The sequence below is a fragment of the Mobula birostris genome, chromosome X, assembly GCF_030028105.1.
Source record: "Mobula birostris isolate sMobBir1 chromosome X, sMobBir1.hap1, whole genome shotgun sequence".
In the NCBI taxonomy this organism is placed as follows: Eukaryota; Metazoa; Chordata; class Chondrichthyes; order Myliobatiformes; family Myliobatidae; genus Mobula; species Mobula birostris.
In genome coordinates, this window is record NC_092402.1 from 6,235,656 (window position 1) to 6,259,380 (window position 23,725).

Sequence of the window (23,725 nt, forward strand, 5' to 3'; positions counted from 1 at the left end):
TAGTCAAGCTAATAAAACCCCAGACTAATACAAGTAACTAATGTACTAAGAGACAAAAGTCCAAGGATACTTAATTAGACACCTGAAATGTCTCAGAGAATTAATTGGAAGTCTTGAAGCACAATTGCAACTTCAGTGAGAACTGGAGAAGACCAAACAGTAACACAAAAAACCGGAAGCCCAAACCAGAGAGAGTTATAATTAATAAAACGCAGAGAAGATAAACAAAAGACCCAAGAGTTAAAAAAACTCAGAGCTCTCAGAGTACTCTACTGGTGACCCAGGGTCACGTCCGTGGTTTTACTGAGTCTGTGAGGGGGTCAATTTCCGAGGGTTAAAATTATTGACCATTTATACTTGCGTGTGTTAGGACTTTGCTGTGGTCGGATGATTGGGGCTTTGACGTGCACAGAAAACAGCAGCAATTTAAAAAGTGGTTTGGAAAGTCTCAATTTCTCCTCTGCGTTGATACGTTTTATTTCTATAACCCTGCCTCTTTGTCATTGGTTGTACATCAGTACAATGGTGAGGAACTGCGGAAGGGTCTCTAAATTTTCCTTGTCATTGGACGCACATTGGAACGATGGTGAGGAACTGTGAGTGTCTCCCCAGGTGTTCTTTGTCATTGGTTGTACATCGATACTCTTCCCCTCTGGAATACCTCGATTAATGGTAGTGGTCTGTGGCAGGGAAAAGAGGGTGGGAGCCCCTGAGCCAGAGGGCACTGAATCTGTGGAATTCGTTGCCACAGACAGCTGTGGAGGCCAAGTCATTGGGTATATTTAAAGTAGAGGTTGATATGGGCCGAATGGCCTAATTCTGCTCTGATCGGTCTGGGTAGCCTCCAACCTGATGGCATGAACATTGACTTCTCAAACTTCTGCTAATGCCCCACCTCCCCCTCGTACCCCATCCATTATTTATTTATTTACACACATTCTTTCTCTCTCTCTCCTTTTTCTCCCTCTGTCCCTCTGACTATACCCCTTGCCCATCCTCTGGGTTCCCCCCCCCCCTGTCTTTCTCCCTGGGCCTCCTGTCCCATGATCCTCTCATATCCCTTTTGCCAATCACCTGTCCAGCTCTTGGCTCCATCCCTCCCCCTCCTGTCTTCTCCTATCATTTTGGATCTCCCCCTCCCCGTCCCACTTTCAAATCTCTTACTCTTCCTTCAGTTAGTCCTGACGAAGGGTCTCGGCCTGAAACATCGACTGTACCTCTTCCTAGAGATGCTGCCTGGCCTGCTGCGTTCACCAGCAACTTTGATGTGTGTCGCTTGAAGTTATTGTGTTCTACGTTTTAGCGAGATGAGTCCAACACTTCCCATTCCGTTGGCCGGAGGCCGCACCGCCTGTTCCCAAGGACATCACGGCATCGGCTGCACAGATCAGTAATCCTGCTTGGCCTTGCCGTTGACAGCATTGAGTGCTCCATGAGGGCGTTGGCTGGTGTGGTGGTGTAAAGGGGAGCCCAGTGCGTTAGCTGGGCAGTAGGGGCGACGGAGACGGTGATGCTGGAATTGGTTTCCTCGCGTTACCTCCACCGAACACGGCGAGAGGTGGGCCGAAACCCGCGACCCCGCTGGGGTGGCCTGTTGTGTCCGGTGCTCCCGACGCGGCCTCCTCTATCCCGGTGACACCCTTCGTAAATCAGGGGGCGGGGGGGGCCGCTCCGTCGAGCAGCACTTCTCTGTGCGCCAAGAGCGGAATTTCCCGGTGGCCAAGCCGTTCCCGTTCCGACGTCTCGGTCCACGGCCTCCTCCTGGGCCACGACGAGGGCGGAGAAGTAACACCTCGTATTCCGTCTGGGTGGCCTCCAACCCAATGGCATGAACATCGATTTCTCCTTCCTCTTTAAAAAAAAAATTCCCTCCCACTTCCCTCTTCTTCTATTCCCCATTCTGGTCGCCTACCTCCTCCCCCTCACCTGCCTACCATCTCCCCCTGGGTCCCCTCCTCCTTCCCTTTCTCCCATGGGTCCACTCTCCTCTCCGATCAGATTCCTTCCTCTCCAGCCCTTTACCTTTCCCCCCCATTACCTCCCCCTGGTGTCCCTCCTCCTTCCCTTTCTCCCCTGGTCCACTCTCCCCTCCGATCAGATTCCTTCCTCTCCAGCCCTTTACCTTTCTCACCCATCACCTCCCCCTGGTGTCCCTCCTCCTTCCCTTTCCCCCACCAAATCTGTCTTCACCTAGCACCCTCTAACTTTCCCTCCTTCCCCTCCTGACCCTGCCGTCTTTAATTCTGGCACCTTCCACCTTTCTTTCCAGTCCCAATGAAGGGTCTCGACCCGAAATGTTGACTATTTATTAACTTCCACAGACGCTGCCTGACCTGCTGAGTTCCTCCGGCATTTTGTGTGTGTGTGAGTGAGTGTGAGTGTGAGTGTGAGTGTGAGTGTTGCTCTGGATTTCCAGTGTCTGCAGAACCTCTTGTGTTTATGGTGGGTTAAAGATTAAACTTTGGCAGTGAAAAGTGAAGTTTACACCATTGTTTGTGATATGCTGGTGGCCTGTTCCTCTTCTCTGTGTAAGCGCCTCGTGTAAGGACCCGATACCGGTTTTAACCTCTCGATCTTTATCATGCCTTGTGTAAACACCCGTGTAAACGCCTCGTGTAAGGACCCGATACCGTTTTTAACCTCGCGATCTTGATCATACCTCGTGTAAGGCCCGACACCATTTTAACCTCTCCATCTTTATCACGTCAGTGTCCCCGGTGCTTATTGAACGGATCAAGACCGAGAAGACTGAGTCGAAGGGAAAAATTAATTTTGATGACGGTGGGTGCCCGATGTAGCGTCAGTCCCTAAGCCCCTGACCCCTGACCCCTGACCTTGACCCCCCACCCCCACTCTCGCCTGGCGGTCTGAACCCTGGCTGAAGCTCGCCCCGTGCTGGCCAGACAGTCGGTGCAGACCACACCCAGGGAGGCCGGCAGCATGACCTTGCTAGGCCAAGAGAGAGTGGATGTGGAGAGGATGTTTCCTATAGTGGGGGAGTCTGGGACCAGAGGACACAGATAGAGTGGATGCGGAGAGGATGTTTCCTATAGTGTGGGGAGTCTAGGACCAGAGGGCACAGATAGAGTGGATGTGGAGAGGATGTTTCCTATAGTGGGGGAGTCTAGGACCAGAGGGCACAGATAGAGTGGATGTGGAGAGGATGTTTCCTATAGTGGGGGAGTCTAGGACCAGAGGACACAGATAGAGTGGATGTGGAGAGGATGTTTCCTATAGTGGGGGAGTCTAGGACCAGAGGGCACAGATAGAGTGGATGTGGAGAGGATGTTCCCTATAGTGGGGGGAGTCTAGGAGCAGAGGACACAGATAGAGTGGATGTGGAGAGGATGTTTCCTATAGTGGGGGAGTCTAGGACCAGAGGACACAGATAGAGTGGATGTGGAGAGGATGTTTCCTATAGTGGGGGCAGTCTCGGACCAGAGGGCACAGCCTCAGAATAGAGGGATGTCCATTTACAACAGAGATGAGGAGGAATTTATTTAGCCAGAGGGTGGTGAATCTGTGGAATTCATTGCCACGGACAGCTCTGGAGGCCAAGACATTGTGTGTATTTAAAGCGAAGGTTGATAGGTTGTTGATTAGTCAGGGTGTCAAAGGTTACAGGGAGGAGGCAGGAGAATGGGGGTCAAGAGGGGCAATAAGTCAGCCATGCTGGAATGGTGGACCAGACTCGATGGGCTGAATGGCCTTATTCTGTTCCATGTCTTATGGATCAGTGGTTCTCCAGGGACAAGTCTGATTTTCTTGAGGGCAGAGTGATTTACGACCACTCCCCCGCCTCCCAGGGTGTGGTGTTTCTCAGAAGTAGCCAGGCTGACAGCGTGACGTTGGCCCTGTGTAACCTGCTGCTTTCCTCTGCACCCTCAGGGCCGGTTCCAGCCGAAGAGAGCAGCGACCAGGGTAGGTAGTCAGAATAGAGTGCTCTAGCCCGGCTCGCGCCCCCTCCTTCCCTCCCCCACAGCCGATGTCCGGAATCTCCTCCCAAAAGACCCAAATCCCCCCTGAATACTCCCTGAGAAGTTTGCCTCATTTGCAACCGTTTGGAGCATCAGATGACCCACGCAGTCCGAGAACGTGCTGGGGCAATTGCTGCCATCGTCCCAGCGCCAACGTCACAGGCCCATGCTTTACGGTCCCTCGCCCGTTCGCCTGCGGGAGTGTGGGAGCACTCCGGAGCACCCGGGGGGAAGTGCAGGCCGTCACAGGGCGAACTCCTCACAGCAGTGGTGGGAAGCGCGGCCCGACCGCGGGGCGCTGAAGGGCGTTCTGCGGACCGACATGCTACCGCGCCCGCTGCCCCCCGGCTGAGAGACGATCGCGGGCAGTGACAGCTCCCCCTCCCCGTTCACCCCCTGACCTGCTGACATTGGGCGACTGGACAAAGAAGAGACGGACACGAGATGGTGCGTGAGTGTCTATCTGACTCCGTGTGTGTGTGTGTGTATAGAGTCTTATTTTCCTCTGGGTGCTCCGGTTTCCCAAGGCGTACCAGTTGGTAGTTTAATTGGTCATTGTAAATTGTCCCGTGATTAGGCTGGGGTGAAATCAGGATTGCTGGCTGGCGCAGCTCGAAGGGCGCAGAAGGGCCAATTCCACGCTGTGTCTCAGCAAGATTCAAAGTCTGCATGCAGTATACATCTTCCCACAGACAGTCACGCAACTTTGTAACACCAAGTAACCCGTTTAAAGAAAAAGCATCAACCTCCCCCACGCAAACAAAAAATTGCGCAAAAGGCAGTAAAAAAAACGAGTGAGAAATACAGAATATAAAACAACCACCAAAGTCATCGGAAGAGTCTGGGCAGTTCAGTAGCCCTTGGTTTAGTTCAAGCTGGTGCTGCTGAGGGGTAACGTGCCCGGCCTCTTACACCTCTCGTACCGGACGTGTTCTGCTCCCTGCGCAGTCCCCGCAGCGAGAAGGTTTACACCGTCGGACAGGAATAGGCAGTCGTTGTAAAATGGACACCTCCCCTTCCCGTCCCCTGTCACCACCCCCCAGGCCGTCTCAGTGGAATGGTTAGAGGGGCAATTGTAACAGCAACCCTTAGACTTTGTCGGGAGTGGACTGCAGTGAACTGATTGCCACCTACTAACCTGCTCTTCTCCTGCGCCAGGCACTGCGACCGAGGCGTCGTGTTCCGAGGGTAGGTGTTTCCCATACTCAGTCGAAGTCATAGGTTAGATTTACGCATCGGCCGGACGTCGAAATGTGCAGTGAAACCGGTGCCATCGTTCGTGACATTTCGCGGGGCAGTGCGCGATCGTCGCCGCGCTTGCAGCGCCAGCCTTAGCGCGCTCACGGCTTACTAATCTACCGCCCGGTCGGTCTTTGGAATGCGGGAGGAGACCGGAATTCCCCGGAGGAAACCCGCACGCAGTTATGGTGGTGATGGGGAGAACGTGCAATCCCCTTACCGGCGAGAGTCGAACCCCGATTCGGCGGTTGCTGGCGCTCCAAGGCTGCCGCGCCGCACGAAGTGCAGCCTCCTTCTTCCCTGCTCCCCGTCTGAGAGAGTGGGAGTCTCTCAGACGCCAGGAAGTCGGCGCCGGGAATTCTCGGCGTTACAGGTCGAGCTTTGCTCTAACCTGTCTGTGACCAGCGTCTCACAGAGAGTCTTGTTCAGACCCGAGTTGGCAGCCACCGGGCACTATTCCAGCTCAGGGTGTCGGGGTTCGGAGTTCAACTTCCGGCGACCTTTGCACGTTCTCCCCGCGACCCCCGTGGGTTTCCTCCGGCTGCTCTGGTTTCCTCCCACAGTCCGAAGACGCACCGGTTGGTGGGTTGGCTGCTTGTTGTAAATTGTCCCGGGATTAGACGGGATTAAATTGGGTCGCTGGGCGGCGTAGCTCGAAGGGCCAACTTCATGCGGTATCTCCATAAAATAAATAAGTAAATCGGTCAATCAGTCCCTGAAGCAGCTGTGCGACAACGGGATTTTGGTCCGGTTTTGGGAGCAGAATTTCCCATTGGCGGAGGCCTGTCTTTTTCCCACTTCCCATCCAAACCAGTCCCGAGATGCCAACCCGAAGCAAGAAGACCGGCTCGTAGATTCAGACAGTCACAGAGCACACACAGCACAGAAACAGGCCCTTTGGCCCATCTAGTCCATGCCAAGCCATTTAAAGTGGCCCACTCCCATCGACTTGCGCCAGGACCCTCACCCCTCCCGTCCATGTACCGATCCAAACTTCTCTTAAAACGCTGAAAGATCGAGCTCGCCGGCAGCTTCTTCCACACTGTCACCACTCTCCCCCTCCTGTTCCCCTTTAAACATTTCACCTTTCACCCTTAACCCATGACCTTTCAGTGTTGGACACGTGACCACCCTCCCCCTCCTGTTCCCCTTTAAACATTTCACCTTTCACCCTTAACCCATGACCTTTCAGTGTTGGACGTGACCACCATCCCCCTCCTGTTCCCCTTTAAACATTTCACCTTTCACTCTTAACCCATGACCTTTCAGTGTTGGGCACGTGACCACCCTCCCCCTCCTGTTCCCCTTTAAACATTTCACCTTTCACCCTTAATTCATGACCTTTCAGTGATGGGCATGTGGCCAAGTGGTTAAGGTGTTCGTCTAGTGATCTGAAGGTCGCTAGTTCGAGCCTCAGCTGTGGCAGCGTGTTTGTGCCCTTGAGCAAGGCACTTAATCACACATTGCTCTAGTGTCTGTGCGAGGAGCGGCGCCCCACACAGACTTCCAATCTGTGCCTTGTAAGGCATGAAAATGCCCGACACAGGCCTCTCATGGTCTGAGTCGACATTCCCTCTCCTTCTAGTTCCCACCTCACCCAACCTCAGTGGGGAAAAGCCTGCTTACATTTGCCCCTGTCTGTACCCCTGGGTGGCAGGGTGGAGGTGGGTCTCTACTGTAGGAGGTGTGAGGCGCCCCTTCCGTCCGCTAGCCTGCGGGTCACCCTTGGGCAAGGTGTAGCACCTGCTTAGCCCCCCGGATCATGGTCAGGTGAAACCATGGGATGGTTGTAAGAGCAGCCAGCCCTGGTTATGCGACCAGGCAGTCAATCTCTGAAGGGTATTGGTGAGGGGGCGAGGGGGTCACCCATCTTGTAAAGACACTGCCCCGGAAGAAGGCAATGAAAATTTGCCAAGAACAGTCATGGTGAAAGACCATAATTGCCCACGTCATACGACACGGCGCATAAAGATGATGATAATGATGGACACCAGTGGGCGTCCCAGACACTGACGTCCTAGCTTGTGTGGGAGCTTCGTAGCTTGCTGCTTAGAGACCGGTAAACGGGTGGAATGCAGCTTTATTTTTCACTCGTGTCGTCTCTCGCGCAGGCTCCAGTTCGACCGACTCCGTCTGTGGGCTTTACTCGTCCGAGAGTCTTCCTGTTTCCGACGGGTCTGCTGGCGGTAGGTTCCCCCCCAGCTGGTCAGTGGGACGCGCGGGGTTCTGATCAGACCGTGTCACCATGACGTCCGCACCCCCCCCCCCCACTTCTCCTTCAGGCCGCCTCACAGGGTCTGGCTGGTTCCGCAGTCCTACTGCGTTCCTTCGCCCTACCGCGAAGGCCCGCAAGAAAATGAACCTCGGGGGTAGTACATATGGTGACGTAGATGTACTTTAATAATAAATTTGCTTAGAACCTTAAAGTTGGGGGAAACCCTGTTGGCGTCTTTTTAAGGGTCATCCTGTGATTTTGCCCTTAATTGCTCAACAGAGTTTGGACATGAGATTTAAATAACTAAGTCTTTCAAAGCACTTGTTTTCATTAGGTGAGGGATTGAGCTGAAAAGTCAGGAGGCTATGTTGTAACTTTATTGAACTCTGGTTGTGCCACATCTGGAGTATTGTGTGTAGTTCTGGTCTCCCCGCTATAGGAAGGATGTTGAGGCTTTGGAGAGGGTGCAGAAGAGGTTCACCAGGATGTTACCTGGTTTAGAGGGCGTGTGCTATCACGAGAGGCTGGATAAACTTGGGTTGTTTTCTCTGGAGCGCCAGAGGCTGAGGGGGGATCTGATAGAGGTTTACAAGATTATGAGAGGCATAGATAGAGTGGACAGGGAGTATCTGTTTCCCAGGGTTGAAATATCTAATATTAGAGGGTATGCATTGGAGGTGAGAGGGGTTAGGTTCAGGTGGGATGTGAGGGGTCAGCTTTTACTCAGAGAGTGGTGGATGCCTGCGATGGTGTTAGAGGCAAATATATTAGCGGCTTTTAAGAGACGTTTGGATACGCACACGGATGTGAGGGAGATGGACTGATATGAACATGGTGTAGGCTAGGCAAGAGGGATTAACATTTGGATGTTTTTGATTTGCTTTTTTAGCCGGTCCAGCACAACACTGTGGGCCGAACGGCCTGTTCCTGTGCTGTACTCTCCTATGTTCTATAACCCATGTGCTGAGTGAGGTCTAGAAAACACTCAGACGACACACACAAAAACCAAAGGCGAGCTGGAAATGGCACTCCTACAGTTGAGCACAGGGTGCTCGGCCACCAGGCCTTGAAATATAGACTTTCCCATGAAGGAATGCGGGAGGCGATAATTGGCAAGTCTGACTCCGAGTGGGCCGGCGGCAGCTGGCCACTCTCCGGGGAATTGGAGCACCGAAACTTGGGCGCCTGCCTCCGCTCAGTCGGGATTGCGACAGCCGTGAAAGTTGTGCTCTGCGGCAGCAGAACTTTGCAAGACGCAATAATTAAAAAAAAACTCTAATTTAGAATGAGGAGTTTATACATGGCATAAAATTAAATTGAACTGGTAGTGCAAAAAGGGAGGGAAAATGTGGTGAGGTAGTGTTCATGGGATCAACGTCCATTCAGAAATCAGATGGCAGAGGGGAAGAAGCTGTTCCTGAATCGTTGGGTGTGTGTCTTCAGGCTCCTGTACCTCCTCCCTGATGGCAGAGGGGAAGAAGCTGTTCCTGAATCGTTGGGTGTGTGTCTTCAGGCTCCTGTACCTCCACCCTGATGGCAGAGGGGAAGAAGCTGTTCCTGAATCGTTGAGTGTGTGTCTTCAGGCTTCTGTACCTCCTCCCTGATGGCAGAGGGGAAGAAGCTATTCCTGAATCGCTGAGTGTGTGTCTTCAGGCTCCTGTACCTCCTCCCTGATGGCAGAGGGGAAGAAGCTGTTCCTGAATCATTGAGTGTGTGTCTTCCTGTACCTCCTCCCTGACGGCAGAGGGGAAGAAGCTGTTCCTGAATCGCTGAGTGTGTGTCTTCAGGCTCCTGTACCTCCTCCCTGATGGCAGAGGGGAAGAAGCTGTTCCTGAATCGCTGAGTGTGTGTCCTCAGGCTCCTGTACCTCCTCCCTGATGGTAGCAATGAGAAGAGGGCACGTCCTGGGTGATGGGGGCCCTCAGTGATGGATGCTGACTTTTTGAGGCATCGCCTTTGGAAGATGTCCTGGATGCTGGGGAGTCTGGTGCCCGTGATGGAGCTGGCTGACTTCACAACTTTCTGCAACTTTTTCTGGTCCTGTGCGGTGGCCCCTCCGTACCCGATGGTGATGCAGCCAGTCAGAAAGCTCTCCACGGTACATCTGTAGAAATTTGCGAGCGCCTCTGGTGACGTACCGAATCCATCGAACTCCGAATGAAATTCAGCTGCTGCCGTGCCTTCTTTGTAGCCGCATCGACGTGTTGGTCCCCAGGATAGACCCTCAGAGATGTTGATGCCCAGGAATTTGAAACAGTTCACGCTATCCAAGGGGAGCCGGATCAGTGCCCAGGAGCTTGGAGATCGGAACTGGTCAGAGCCTCCCACTCCCAGCCGGTCAAGAATCCGCAGATTAGATTAGATTATGAGGACACTCAGTCCTCTTTTATTGTCATTTAGTAATGCATGCAATAAGAAATGATACAATGTTCCTCCAGAATGATATCACAAAACACAAGACAAACCAAGACTGAAAAACTAACAAAAACCACATAATTATAACATATAGTTACAACAGTGCAAAGCAATACCGTAATTTGATGAAGAACAGACCACGGGCATGGTAAAAAAAAGTCTCAAAGTCCCTTGAAAGTCCCATCATCTCACGCAGACGGTAGAAGGAAGAAAACTCTCCCTGCCATGAGCCTCCAGCGCCGCCAACTTGCCGATGCAGCACCCTGGAAGCACCCGACCACAGCCGACTCTTGAGTCCGTCCGGAAACTCCGAGCCTCCGACACCGAGCACTGAGCGCCATCTCTGCCGAGTGTTTCGGCCCCGGCCCCGGCAACAGGCAAAAGGCAATAGATCAGGCCAGATCAGAGGCGTTCAGGCCTGGAGACCCAGTATGCCTAGGCGCAATCTGCGGAAAGCCACCTCACGGGTGAAGCGGTGGTCCCGGACTAAACTTGGACCGATGAAGGACGCTCGGCAGCTGCGCCGCCTCTTACAGAGCGAAACCAAGCGACAATACTGGGGTGACACCCGGGGTTTCGCTTCCCGACGTGCCCAGTGCCTCTCACGCTGGCCTTGACCGTCAGAACCTGGAGCAGCCCTCGCGAACTCCCCCGACGCCACTGTGATTTCAGTCTCCAAAGCCGACGCGAGAGCGACCTTCGGGCGGGTGAACCCACGGAAAGCACCTGGCCCAGACGGGGAAGCTGATCGAGTATGAAAGACCAGTGCTTTACTTACTTTGTGCTTTACTGTCGCCAAACAATTGATACTACAACGTATAATCATCACAGTGATATTTGATTCTGCTCTTCCCGCTCCCTGGATTACAAATATTAAATATTAAAAATAGTGAAAATTAGTAAATATTAAAACTTTAAATTATAAATCATAAATAGAAAATAGAAAAATGGGAAGTAAGGTAGTGCAAAAAAACTGAGAGGCAGGTCCGGATATTTGGAGGGTACGGCCCAGATCCGGGTCAGGATCCGTTCAGCAGTCTGATCACAGTTGGAAAGAAGCTGTTCCCAAATCTGGCCGTACGAGTCTTCAAGCTCCTGAGCCTTCTCCCGGAGGGAAGAGGGACGAAAAGTGTGTTGGCTGGGTGGGTCGTGTCCTCAATTATCCTGGCAGCACTGCTCCGACAGCGTGCGGTGTAAAGTGAGTTCAAGGACAGAAGATTGGTTTTTGTGATGTGCTGCGCCGTGTTCACGATCTTCTGCAGCTTCTTCCGGTCTTGGAGAGTGCTGATCCACAGGCTGGAGTGCTCACTGATATCTTTAACCTCGCACTTCGGCAGTCTGAGATACCCACATGCCTCGAGCCGCCTTCGATTGTACTGGTGCGTCAGGAGAACATGGTAGCCTGCCTAAGTGACTATCGTCCAGTACATCCACACACCAGGGGCTGTTTCACTGGATCTTCACTCAACCCTGGAACATCTGGACAGCGAAGATGCAGACATCAGGATGCTCTTCATTAACCACAGCTCAGCATTCAATACTATCACCCCCCCCCCAAAACTAATCGAAAAGCTCCAAGACCTTGGCCACTGAGGCTGTCTACAAGAGGGGTCAGAGCCGTCTCTATTTCCTGAGGAGACTGAGGTCCTTTAACATCTGCCAGACGATGCTGAGGATGTTCTACGAGTCTGTGGTGGCCAGTGTGATCATGTTTGCTGTTGTGTGCTGGGGCAGCAGGCTGAGGGTGGCAGACACCAACAGAATCAACAAACTCACTCGTAAGGCCAGTGATGTTGGGGGGATGGAACTGGACTCTCTGACGATGGTGTCTGAAAAGAGGATGCTGTCTAAGTTGCATGCCATCTTGGTCAATGTCTCCCAGCCACTACATAATGTACTGGTTGGGCACAGGAGTACATTCAGCCAGAGACTCATTCCTCTGAGATGCAGCACTGAGCGTCATAGGAAGTCATTCCTGCCTGTGGCCATCAAACTTTACAACTCCTCCCTTGGAGGGTTAGACACCCTGAGCCAATAGGCTGGTCCTGGACTTATTTCCTGGCATAATTTAGATATTACTACTTAACTATTTATGGTTTTATATTGCGATATTTATACTCTGTTCTTGGTTGGTGCAACTGTAACGAAACCCAATTTCCCTCAGGATCAATAGTATGTCTATCTATCTATCGATACCTCCTTGTGCAACCGGATCTTCGATTTCCTCACTCGCAGACCCCGGTCGGTTCGGATTGGCGACGACCTCTCCTCCACGATCTCCGTCGACGCTGGTGCGCCGCGAGCCTGCGTGCTTACCCCCCGCCCTACTCGCTTCACCCTTATAACTCTGAGGCTAAGTGCAGCCCCAGCGGTCAAATGTTAAGCTTGCTCACCGCACCGTAGTTGTTGGGCGAATCCAGGCTGGCGACGTATCAGCGTATCGGCGGGAGGTTGAAAATCTGGCCGAGCGGCGCCACAGCAACAACCGGACACTCAACGTCAGCAAGACCGAGGAGCTGATTATAAACTTCAGGAGGGGGAAACCAGAGGTCCCTGAGCCAGTCCTCATCAGAGGGTCAGAGGTGGAGAGGGTCAGCAACTTTAGATTCCTCGGTGTTGTCATTCCTGAGCACCTGTCACGGACCCAGCACCTAAGTGCCATTGCGAAGAAAGAACGTAAGAAATAGGAGCAGGAGCCTGCCCCGCCATTCAATAAGATCACGGCTGATCTGTCTGTAAACTCAGCTCCATCTATCTGCCTTTTCCCCATAACCCTTAATTCCCTTACTATGTAAAAATCTATCTAACTGAATCTTAAATATATTTAGTGAAGAAGCCTCAACTGCTTCCCTGGGCAGAGAATTCCACGGATTCACCACTCTCTGGGAAAAACAGTTTCTCTTCATCTCCGTCCTAAATCTTCTCCCCTGAATCTTGAGGCAATGTCCCCTAGTTCTAGTCTCACCTACTGATGGAAACAACTTTCCTACTTCTATCTGATCTGTCCCTTTCAAAGTTTTGTATGTCTCTATAGCACAGCAGCCTCTCTATTTCCTTAGCAGTTTGCAGAGATTTGGTATGACATCTAAAACTTTGACTACCTTCTACAGATGTGCGACGAAGAGTATATTGACTGGTTGCTTCACAGCCTGATGTGGAGGTGCCAATACCCTTGAACAGAAAATCCTACAAAAGGTAATGGATACAGCGCAATCTAGTAGTGGATAAAGCGCACCCCACCACTGAGCACATTGACATGGAGCAATGTTGCAGATAAGCAGCATCTATCATCTAGGACCCCACCCACTCCTCTCACCCCTGCTATCAGGAAGGAGGTACAGGAGCCTCAGGATCCACACCACCAGGTTCGGGAACGGTTATTATCCCTCAACCATCAGGAAGGAGGTACAGGAGCCTCAGGTCCCACACCACCAGGTTCAGGAACAGTTATTACCCCTCAACCATCAGGAAGGAGGTACAGGAGCCTCAGGACCCACACCACCAGGTTCAGGAACAGTTATTACCCCTCAACCATCAGGAAGGAGGTACAGGAGCCTCAGGACCCACACCACCAGGCTCAGGAAGAGTTATTACCCCTCAACCATCAGGCTCCTGAACCGGAGGGGATAACTTCATTCAACTTCACTATCGCCATCATTGAACTGTTCCCACAACCTATGGATTCACTTTCAAGGACTCTTCATCTCATGTTCTCAATATTTATTGCTTATTTATTTATTTATTTATTTATTTATTTATGAATTATTACATTGGATTAGATTATGAGGACACGCAGTCCTCTTTTATTGTCATTTAGTAATGCACGCATTAAGAAATGATACAATATTCCTCCGGTGTGATATTACAGAAACACAGGACAGACCAAGACTGAAAAACTGACAAAAACAACATAATTATAACATATAGTTACAACAGTGCAACAATACCATAACTTGATGAAGAACAGGCCGCGAGCACGGTAAAAAAGTTCAAAGTCTCTCGAATGTCCCACATCTCTCGCAGACGGGAGAAGGAAGAAAACTCTCCCTGCCATGCCTGACCACAGTCCGACTCTGAGTCGTCCGAAAACTTCGAGCCTCCGACCAGCCCTCAGACAAAATATTATTATTATTTTGTGTGGGTTGCTCTGGATTTCCAGCATCTGCAGAATCTCTTGTGTTTCTTACTGAGGTGACCACTTAGCTGACATAATGGTTTCATCAGGGTTAGTGTACGGTTCGGCTTAGAGTGGCAACTTTATAAAACTCTGGTGAGGCCACATCTAGAGTATTGTGTGTAGTTCTGGTCACCCCGCTACAGGAAGGATGTTGAGGCTTTGGAGAGGGGGCAGAAGAGGTTCACCAGGATGCTGCCTGGTTTAGAGGGCATGTGCTATCACAAGGAGCTGGATAAATTTTGGTAGTTTTCTTTGGAGCATTGGGGGCTGAGGGGAGATCTGATGGAGGTTTATAAGATTATGAGAGGCATAGATAGAGAGGACAGAGAGTATCTGTTTCCCTGGGTTGAAATGTCTAACACCAGAGGGCATGCATTGGAGGTGAGAGGGGGTAGGTTCAAGGGGGGATGTGAGGGGTAAGTTTTTTACTCAGAGAGTGGTAGATGTCTGGAATGTGCTGTCTGGTACGGTGGTAGAAACAAACACATTAGAAGCTTTTAAGTGTTGTTTGGATAGGCATGTGGATGTGAGGGAGATGGACATGGTGCAGGCGGGAGGGATTAGTGTTTGGGTGTTGTTGATTTGCTTTTTAGCCGGGTCAGCATAACATTGTGGGCTGAGTGGCCTGCTCCTGTGCTGTACTCTTCGATGTTCTATCAACTAAGTTCAAAATGATTAATCTGCTTTAACCCACAATAGAACCCACAGTGGCCGATGTGATCAAGACTGAAGAAGACCTTGAGTGTGAGGGTAGGTGCCTAGTGTAGTCGGTGCGGTGAGTTCTAAACAGCTTCTTCCACCCCCTTTCCTTTCCGGACCTGACGGGGTGGGGGTTCTCGGCCCGAAATGCCAACTGTTTATTCCCCTCCGCAGATGCTGCCCGACCCGCTGAGTTCGTCCAGCGTTTTGCGCGCGTTGCTGAAGTTTGCCAGCCTCTGCAGAATCTCTTGTGTTCACCATCGTCATCATCATCATCATTATGCGCTGCGTCGTGTGACATCATCATTGTGCGCCATGTCGCTTGACGTGGGCGGTGGTGGTCTTAGACCATGATCGTTCTTGGCAAATTTTTCTGCGGAAGTGTTTTGCCATCGTGTTCTTCTGGGCGGTGACTTTACAAGATGGGTGACTGCCCCAATCATTGTCAATACTCTTCAGAGATTGCCTGCCTGGCGTCAGTGGTCGCATCACCAGGACTTGTGATCTGCACCGGCTGCTCGTACGACCGTCCACCACCTGCTCCCATGGTTTCACCTGACCTTGATCAGGGGGCTGAGCAGGTGCTACACCTTGCCCAAGGGTGACCTGCAGGCTAGCTGAGGGAAGGAGCGCCTCGCACCCCCTCTGGTAGAGACGCGTCTCCGCCCTGCCACATACGTCAAATCTTCATCGGTCACTTCTTCCCAGCCGCTGCGGAAGATTTGGCGCTTCCTGACCGTGGCTGGCGTGCTCCACGCCCAGCCGTTGCGGTTCGCAGACAGACCAGCTCGGTCCCAACGGTCTCTGCGAACTGGCCTTGCTCCCTCTTGTAACGTGGTCCCCGAACTCAGGCCCAGCCCTCAGGGCGGACCTGTTTGATCTCCTCTGGCTACTCCGGGACCACAGACTGCCAGGCCTGCAAGCTTTGCAGGCTGACTCGTACGCGGAAACGGACCGGGAGACGTCTCATTTTGCGATGACACCCAACACAACCTCAGGGTTTGCTGGGGATGGGGGGAGCCCACAAGTTTTGCCACACACACTCTGGCACCAACGCAGTGCCCCCCCACCGCCAACTCACGAACCCTAACCAAATGTATTTGGAAAGTGGGAGGAAACCGCGGTGGTGGGAATCCACGCGATCACGGGGAAAGCGTTCAAACTCCTTATGAGCAGCGGCAGGAATCGAACCTCCAGTCTCTGGTGCCGTCAACCGCGACGGGACTCAGATTCATTTCACCCGGCAGCGTGGGTTTGCGAGGCACCCACGCTCCCCTCGACCCTGTGCTTGGCCACTTGGCGAGACGCCACTGGCGTCGCGGTCCCGAGGGAGCTAGCTGCTCTGTTGCCAGAACTGATGGGCGGTGTATGTGGTCCAATCAGAATTCCAGAGCCAAGCTTCAGACCCTCCGAACGTCTCGGCAAATAATACGTTCTGGCGCCTTTCCAGGCCAGTCGGCGCGAAACGTCGGCTGCTTATTCTCTTCCATAGACGCTGCCTGACGCTCTGAATTCCTCCAGCATCCTGTGTGTGTGTGTGTGTGTGTGTGTGTGTGTGTGTGTGTGTGTGTTGCGCTGGATTTTCAGCACCCGCAGAGTCCCTTGAGTTTAGGGTCTGCAGGTTCCGGTGTTTTCCAAAGTACACGCGACTGTACGTGCCAAACCCTTCCCTGGAGCCACACCCAGCAGTGCGTTCAACAGAGTGGAGGTGTCACATTTTTAAATAAAAAAAACTTTTTACCAACTTTTATTGAGCAACAGAACTTGATGAGTTGAGTCAGATGGTCTATCACAACTTGGTCTTCAAGATTAAAAACCAGATTAAAAAGATTGAAAGATCTCACAGTAGAAATACCATTTGGCCGATCGAGTCTTCTACACCATGACTGATTTACTATCCCTCTCAACCCCATTCTCCTGCCTTCTCCCCATAACCTTTGACTCCCCGACTAATCAAGAACCTGTCAGCCTCTGCTTTCAATACACCCAGTGACTTGGCCTCCACAGCCGTCTGTGGCAACGAATTCCACAGATTCACCCACTCTCTATCTAAAGAAATTCCTCCTCATCTCTATTCTGAAGCTGTGCCCTCTAGTCCTAAAATTCTCCATGAAAGAAAAAAAAACACTCCACATCCGCTCTATCTCGGCCTCTCTGCGCAAGTTCGAATCCTGCTTGCAACGGGTTTCGATTTACCTCAGATGTACTCTGAAAGGATTTTATTTTATCTATCTATCAGTCTGTCCATCTACCTATCTACCTGTCTGTCTGTCTATCTGTCGGTCTTTCTATCTACCTGTCTGCCTGTATATCTATGTGTCTATCTGTGTCTATCTATCTATCTGTCTACTTATCTATCTGTCTATCTATCTACCTATGTGTCTGTCTATCTATGTCTATCTATCTATCTGTTTATCTACCTGTGTCTATTTATCTGTCTATCTCTTTATCTGTCTGTCTGTCTATGTATCTACCTGTCTATCTATGTGTCTATCTACCTGTGTCTGTCTATCTGTCTATCTCTTTATCTGTCTTTCAATGTATCTATCTGACTATCTATCTATCTGTCTGTCTGTCTATCTATCCCTCTATCTGTCTATCTGCTTGGAGATACAGTGTGAAATAGGCCCTTCTGGCCCGTTGAACCACGTAACCCAGTGACTGCCCGATTTTAACCGCAGCCAAATCACGGGACAATTTACAACAACCAATTTGCCTACTGACCGGTCTGTCTGTGGACCGTGGGAGAAAACTGAAGCACCCAGAGGAAACCCCCGTGGTCACGGGGGTGGGGGGGGGGAGAACGCACAGACTCCTGACAGAGGTCACCGGGAGGGAACTCTGACCTCCGAGGCCCCGCGCTGTAACAGAGTCGCGCCCACCGCTGGCATTTGACGCCAAGTTGGCGGTTTCGCGGCAGTGTCTGCTCCCTTTGGGAAGCTCGGCCAAAGGGTCTGTACTGTGCAGTGACGTTCTGTGACTCCGAGGGTGGGGGGTGGGGGCAGATTCTCCACAGCTCTGCTCAGAGGGGCGGGGGGTGGCCCTGGTTTCCTGCAGAATCGGACTCTCAGAGGCCGAGAGGGCGTGCTAGGGTGGAAGGGTTGACAGATGGGGGGAGCTGGTCTTTGCACCGGTCAGCCAGACTGACTCTCCTTCTCTCCGACTTAGATCTGCTCACGTCAACCTCGTCTGATTCTGTCTGCTTGCTTCCATCACTTTCAACTGAGCTACATTCGGGTAGGTCTCCAGATGGCAAAACTTAGGTAGACTCTCTCTCCTTCCTCTACTCCCTCCTTTTGTTCACGTTAGAGTTCTCAGTTGGCTGGCTGCTGTCACGGTTGATCAGCTGTGTGTGATGGGGCTTTCCGGCCCAACGTGCCCAAAACCCAGGTTCAATTCTCACCCCTGTAAGGAGGAATAGCAGTCCCTGAACCTGGTGGTGTGGGACCTGAGGCTCCTGTACCTCCTTCCTGATGGTTGAGGGGTAATAACTGTCCCTGAACCTGGTGGTGTGGGACCTGAGGCTCCTGTACCTCCTTCCTGATGGTTGAGGGGGTAATAACTGTCCCTGAACCTGGTGGTGTGGGACCTGAGGCTCCTGTACCTCCTTCCTGATGGTTGTGGTGTAATAACTGTTCCTGAACCTGGTGGTGTGGGTCCTGAGGCTCCTGTATCTCCTTCCTGATGGTTGAGGGGGTAATAACTGTTCCTGAACCTGGTTGTGTGGGTCCTGAGGCTCCTATACCTCCTTCCTGATGGTTGAGGGGGTAATAACTGTTCCTGAACCTGGTGGTGTGGGTCCTGAGGCTCCTGTACCTCCTTCCTGATGGTTGAGGGGTAATAACAATCCCTGAACCTGGTGGTGTGAGTCCTGAGGCTCCTGTATCTCCTTCCTGATGGTTGAGGGGGTAATAACTGTTCCTGAACCTGGTTGTGTGGGTCCTGAGGCTCCTGTACCTCCTTCCTGATGGTTGAGGGGGTAATAACTGTTCCTGAACCTGGTGGTGTGGCTCCTGAGGCTCCTGTACCTCCTTCCTGATGGTTGAAGGGTAATAACAATCCCTGAACCTGGTGGTGTGGGACCTGAGGCTCCTGTACCTCCTTCCTGATGGTTGAGGGATAATAACTGTTCCTGAACCTGATGGTGTGGATCCTGAGGCTCCTGTACCTCCTTCCAGATGGTTGAAGGGTAATAACTGTTCTGAATCTGGTGGTGTGGGTCCTGAGGCTCCTGTAGCTCCTTCCTGATGGTTGAGGGGGTAATAACTGTTCCTGAACCTGGTGTGGGTCCTGAGGCTCCAGTACCTCCTTCCCAGTGGCAGCAGTGAGAAGAGATCACGGCCTGGATGACATGGGTCCTTGACGATGGATGTTGCTCTCCTGAGGCAGTGGCTTCCTTTGGCTGTTCTCCCTGGCAGGGAGGGATCTGGGTGGGTGGGGCCCAGCACATTCTTTGGCCATTGTCTCTCCTGAATCGTGGACAAAGTGTGAAATAGACAGCAGGGATATAATGCAGCATCTGCTACTCACAGCCAAGTGGAACTAACCTACCTGGGCACCTTGGTTAGCATAAACTAGTTGGGCCGAATGGCCTGTTCCCTTGGTCTACAGCTCCATTAAACAGAGAAGAGTACAACACAGGAACCGGCCATTCGGCCCACATTGTTGTGCTGACCTGGCTAAAAAGCAAATCAGAAACACCCAAACACTAATCCCTTCTACCTACACCATGTCCGTATCCCTCCATCTCCCTCACTTCCGCATGCCTATCCAAACGTCTCTTAAAAGCCTCTAACGTATTTGCCCCCACCATCATGCCAGTCACATTCCAGGTACCCACCACTCTCTGACTAAAAAACTTACCCCTCACATCCCCCTTGAACCTACCCCCTCTCACCTTCAATGCACGCCCTCTGGTATTAGACATTTCAACCCTGGGAAACTGATACTCTCTGTCTACTCTATCTATGCCTCTCATAATCTTATAAACTTCTATCAAATCCCCCCTCAGCCTCTGGCGCTCCAGAGAAAATAACTCAAGTTTGTCCAGCCTCTTGTGATACCTCATGGCCTCTAAATCTCTTATGCCCCCTCTCCAAAGTCTCAACATCGTTCCTGTAGCGGGGTGACCAAAACTGTAGGCAATACTCCAGATGTGGCCTAACCAGAGTTCTAACTTAGCCTTCTAACTTCTGAATTCAATCCCTGGGTTATTAAAAGCAAGCGGTCCATAAGCCTTCTTCACCACCTGATTACCTTATAAAGCCAGGAGTATTGTGTATCATGTTACACCAGTGTTAGTGTGTAACACCAGTGATAGTGTGTTAGTGTAAGTATCTGTCACCAGTAATAGTGAGTATGTCTTGTGTATAGTGTAAGTGTCTGATACCAGTAATAGTGTGTATAGTGTTAGTGTGTTACACCAGTATTAGTGTGTATAGTGTTAGTGTGTAACACCAGTAATAGTGTGTTAGTGTAAGTATCTGTCACCAGTAATAGTGAGTATGTCTTAGTGTGTATTGTGTAGGTATCTGATACCAGTAATAGTGTGTATAGTGTTAGTGTGTTACACCAGTAATAGTGTGTATAGTGTTAGTGTATTACACCAGTATTAGTGTGTATAGTGTTGGTGTGTTACACCAGTAATAGTGTGTTAGTGTAAGTATCTGTCACCAGTAATACTGAGTATATCTTAGTGTGTATAGTGTAAGTGTCTGATACCAGTAATAGTGTGTATAGTGTAAGCGTCTGTTACCAGTAATAATGTGTATAGTGTTAGTGTGTTACACCTGTAATCACGCATGTAGTGTTAGTGTTACACCAGTAATAGTGTGTATAGTGTTAGTGTGTTACACCTGTAATCATGCATGTAGTGTTAGTGTTACACCAGTAATAGTGTGTATAGTGTTAGTGTGTTATATCTGCAATTGTGCATATAGTGTTAGTGTGTTAACCAGTAATAGTGTGTATAGTATAAGCGTCTGTTACCAGTAGTAGTGTGTATAGTGTTTATTTAGATTATGAGAACACTCGGTCCTCGTTTATTGTCATTTAGAAATGCATACATGCATTAAGAAATGATACAATGTTTCTCCGGAGTGATATCACAGAAAACAGGACAGACCAAAGACTAACACTGACAGAACCACATAATTATAACATATAGTTACAGCAGTGCAAAACAATACCATAATTTGATAAAGAACAGACCATGGGCACGGTAAAAAAAAAGTTAGTGTCTGATACCAGTAATCATGTGAAGTTTTATTGTGTTACACCAGTAATAGTGTGTATAGTGTCAGTGTGTTACACCAGTATTAGTGTGTATAGTATAGTGTCAGAATCTGTCTCCCTATCTGTTCCTTGATATCCCTGTTACTATTGGGCAGTCTATAAAATACACCCAGTAGAGTTATTGACCCCTTCCTGTTTCTAACTTCTGTTACATAACCCCGTAACTGGGTTGTCAAACCAGCAGAAATGGACCACTTAGTTGGAGTCTGGTTTAACAGTAGCTAATAAAGTTTTATTAAAGAAATAAGTAACACAGTACTCTAATCGTAAGGATATAAATGCAACAGGTTAGCAATGATGAAACACACATGTACACAGAACTAGGGTAATAGGAATCAACCAAGCTCTATCACAGTCTAGGGGTAAAATGATCAGTCTCAAGTGATGCAGAGTTCAGTTCAGCTTAGTACAGTTCGCAGTAATCGCTGTTGTGCCGTTGGAGAGAGAGAGAGAGAGAGAGAGATAGAGATATTCAAATCTGATTCAGCAGACCTTTGATGTTCTTCGCAGTTGGCTTTCGGGTGGACCCTTTGTTATGTCTTCTATGGTCACCGACTGTGACCCCTCCACTCTGGATATGACAGTTCTTCCGCGGTGAACCCGGCACCCAGGCAAGGGCGGACACACGCACCAGGTTCCCGCTGATCATACCCTTTCACCCTGTGCGTCTATAGTCGGTCCCGCGACCAGACCTCCAAAACACTCACCAACTTGTGGGGGCACACTGCTCTTCCAGGGTCTCGTTATCTCGTGATCTTGTGGTGTGCGTCGTGCCTTAGCGAACCTGTTCTTTTTATCCCCCTGCTGGGGTATCGCCTGTCCATCAAACTTCAAACAGTTCAGGTTCAAAGCAACCGGTCTGTCAATATTCTGAGATGTGTTTCTTTCTCGTTAATCTCTCTCTTCTCTCTTATTAGCATTTTGAATGTTTCTCCATTGTCTCCCTTATGTCTCTCATCAGCACCAATCTTCTGATAACTTGGTTTGTCGTCACACTTCCACCCACAGAGACTCCGTAGACAATCCACTCTATCTGTGCTCTCTGGTCCTAGACTCCCCCACTGTAGGAAACATCCTCTCCACATCCACTCTATCTGTGCTCTCTGGTCCTAGACTCCCCCACTGTAGGAAACATCCTCTCCACATCCACTCTATCTGTGTCCTCCGGTCCTAGACTCCCCCACTATAGGAAACATCCTCTCCACATCCACTCTATCTGTGCTCTCTGGTCCTAGACTCCCCCACTATAGGAAACATCCTCTCCACATCCACTCTATCTGTGTCCTCTGGTCCTAGACTCCCCCACTAAAGGAAACATCCTCTCCTCATCCACTCTATCTGTGTCCTCTGGTCCTAGACAATCCCTCCATGACTTCCTCCTTTTCTGCAGCCGTGACACTATCTCTGATCAGCAGTGCCACACCCCCACCTCTTTTCCCTCCCTCCCTGTCCTTTCTGAAACATTTAAAGCCTGGCACTCTGAAGTAGCCATTCCTGCCCCTGAGTCATCCAAGTCTCTGTAATGGCCACAACATCATAGCTCCAAGTGCTGATCCTCGCTCTAAGCTCATCTGCTTTGTTCATAACACTCCTTGTATTAAAATAGACACATCTCAAACCATTGATCTGAGCGCATCCCTTCTCTATCACCTGCCTATTCTCCCTCTCACACTGTCTCCAAGCTTTCTCTATTTGTGAGCCAACCTCCCCTTCCTCCGTCTCTTCAGTTCGGTTCCCATCCCGCCAGCAATTCTAATTTAAGCTCTCCCCAACAGCCTTAGCAAACCTCCCTGCCAGTATGTAGAAAATAGGTGCAGGAGTAGGCCATTCAGCCCTTCGAGCCTATGGTCCCCCGTGTGTTAGTGTGTTAGACCAGTAATAGAGTGCATAGTGTTAGTGTGTTATACCACTCAGTGAGCAAGCTGTGTGCGCATTTTGGGCTCCACCTTCGCAATGGTTCCCCGATGACGTATGTTATCAGGGGCCGCACGTGGGGTGATTTCCAGTTTACAGGTCTATGCACCTGAAAACTGCGTTGTTTATCTGAAGTGCAAAGGTGTTGGCAGTCATTTCCGTTCTGGGCGCTTGGCTGGTGCTTCGCAGATTCAGAATCAGAAATAGGGGTGTCATCACTGACAGGTGTTATGAAATTCATTTGGTTCCCTCCCCTGTGCCTAATGCATTGGCCACTGAATAGATATGTTTGTGGTCTTCTGGTGATGTAGCCCCTCTAATCAAGGTTGAACACGACGTGCTTTCAGAGATGCTTGGGACGTGCGGTCATTCGAGTTACCGTCACCTTCCTGTCAGCTTCAGCCAGTCTGGCCACTCTCCCCTGTTCCTGTACACCTGCTCGTTCGTGCGAATATCCAATCAGCCAATCGTGAGGCTGCAACTCAGTGCGTGAGAGCATGCGGGCACGGTCATGAGGTTCAGTTATTGCTCAGACCAAACATCAGGATGGGGGAAGACAGGTGATCCAAGCGACTTTGACCGTGGAACGATTGCTGGTGCCAGACGGGGTGGTTCGAGTATCTCAGAAAACTGCTGATCTCCTGGGGTTTCCACCCTCAACAGTCTCTACAGCAGGGGTTCCTAACCTAGGGTCCATGAACCCCTTGCTTGATGGTGTTGGTCCATGGCATAAAAACATAGAAACATAGAAACATAGAAAATAGGTGCAGGAGTAGGCCATTCGGCCCTTCGAGC

General features: G+C 50.7%; 1 protein-coding gene across 7 annotated transcripts in view; it reads left to right on the forward strand.

The window, feature by feature from the left end:
- The window catches only part of odad4 (outer dynein arm docking complex subunit 4), a 137,846-nt gene that overhangs the window by 105,291 nt on the left and 8,830 nt on the right, over positions 1-23,725 (forward strand). For 3 of the 7 annotated variants that reach the window (XM_072248815.1, XM_072248816.1, XM_072248809.1), the window contains 3 exons: positions 2,710-2,781; positions 3,889-3,921; positions 17,891-17,959. The exons of 1 other annotated variant lie outside the window; for it this stretch is intronic. In XM_072248815.1, the coding sequence (XP_072104916.1) occupies positions 2,710-2,781; positions 3,889-3,921; positions 17,891-17,959 (174 nt within the window). The remainder of the gene's footprint in view (positions 1-2,709; positions 2,782-3,888; positions 3,922-17,890; positions 17,960-23,725) is intronic. 3 more of the 7 variants (XM_072248810.1, XM_072248811.1, XM_072248812.1) reach the window with 3 other exon arrangements.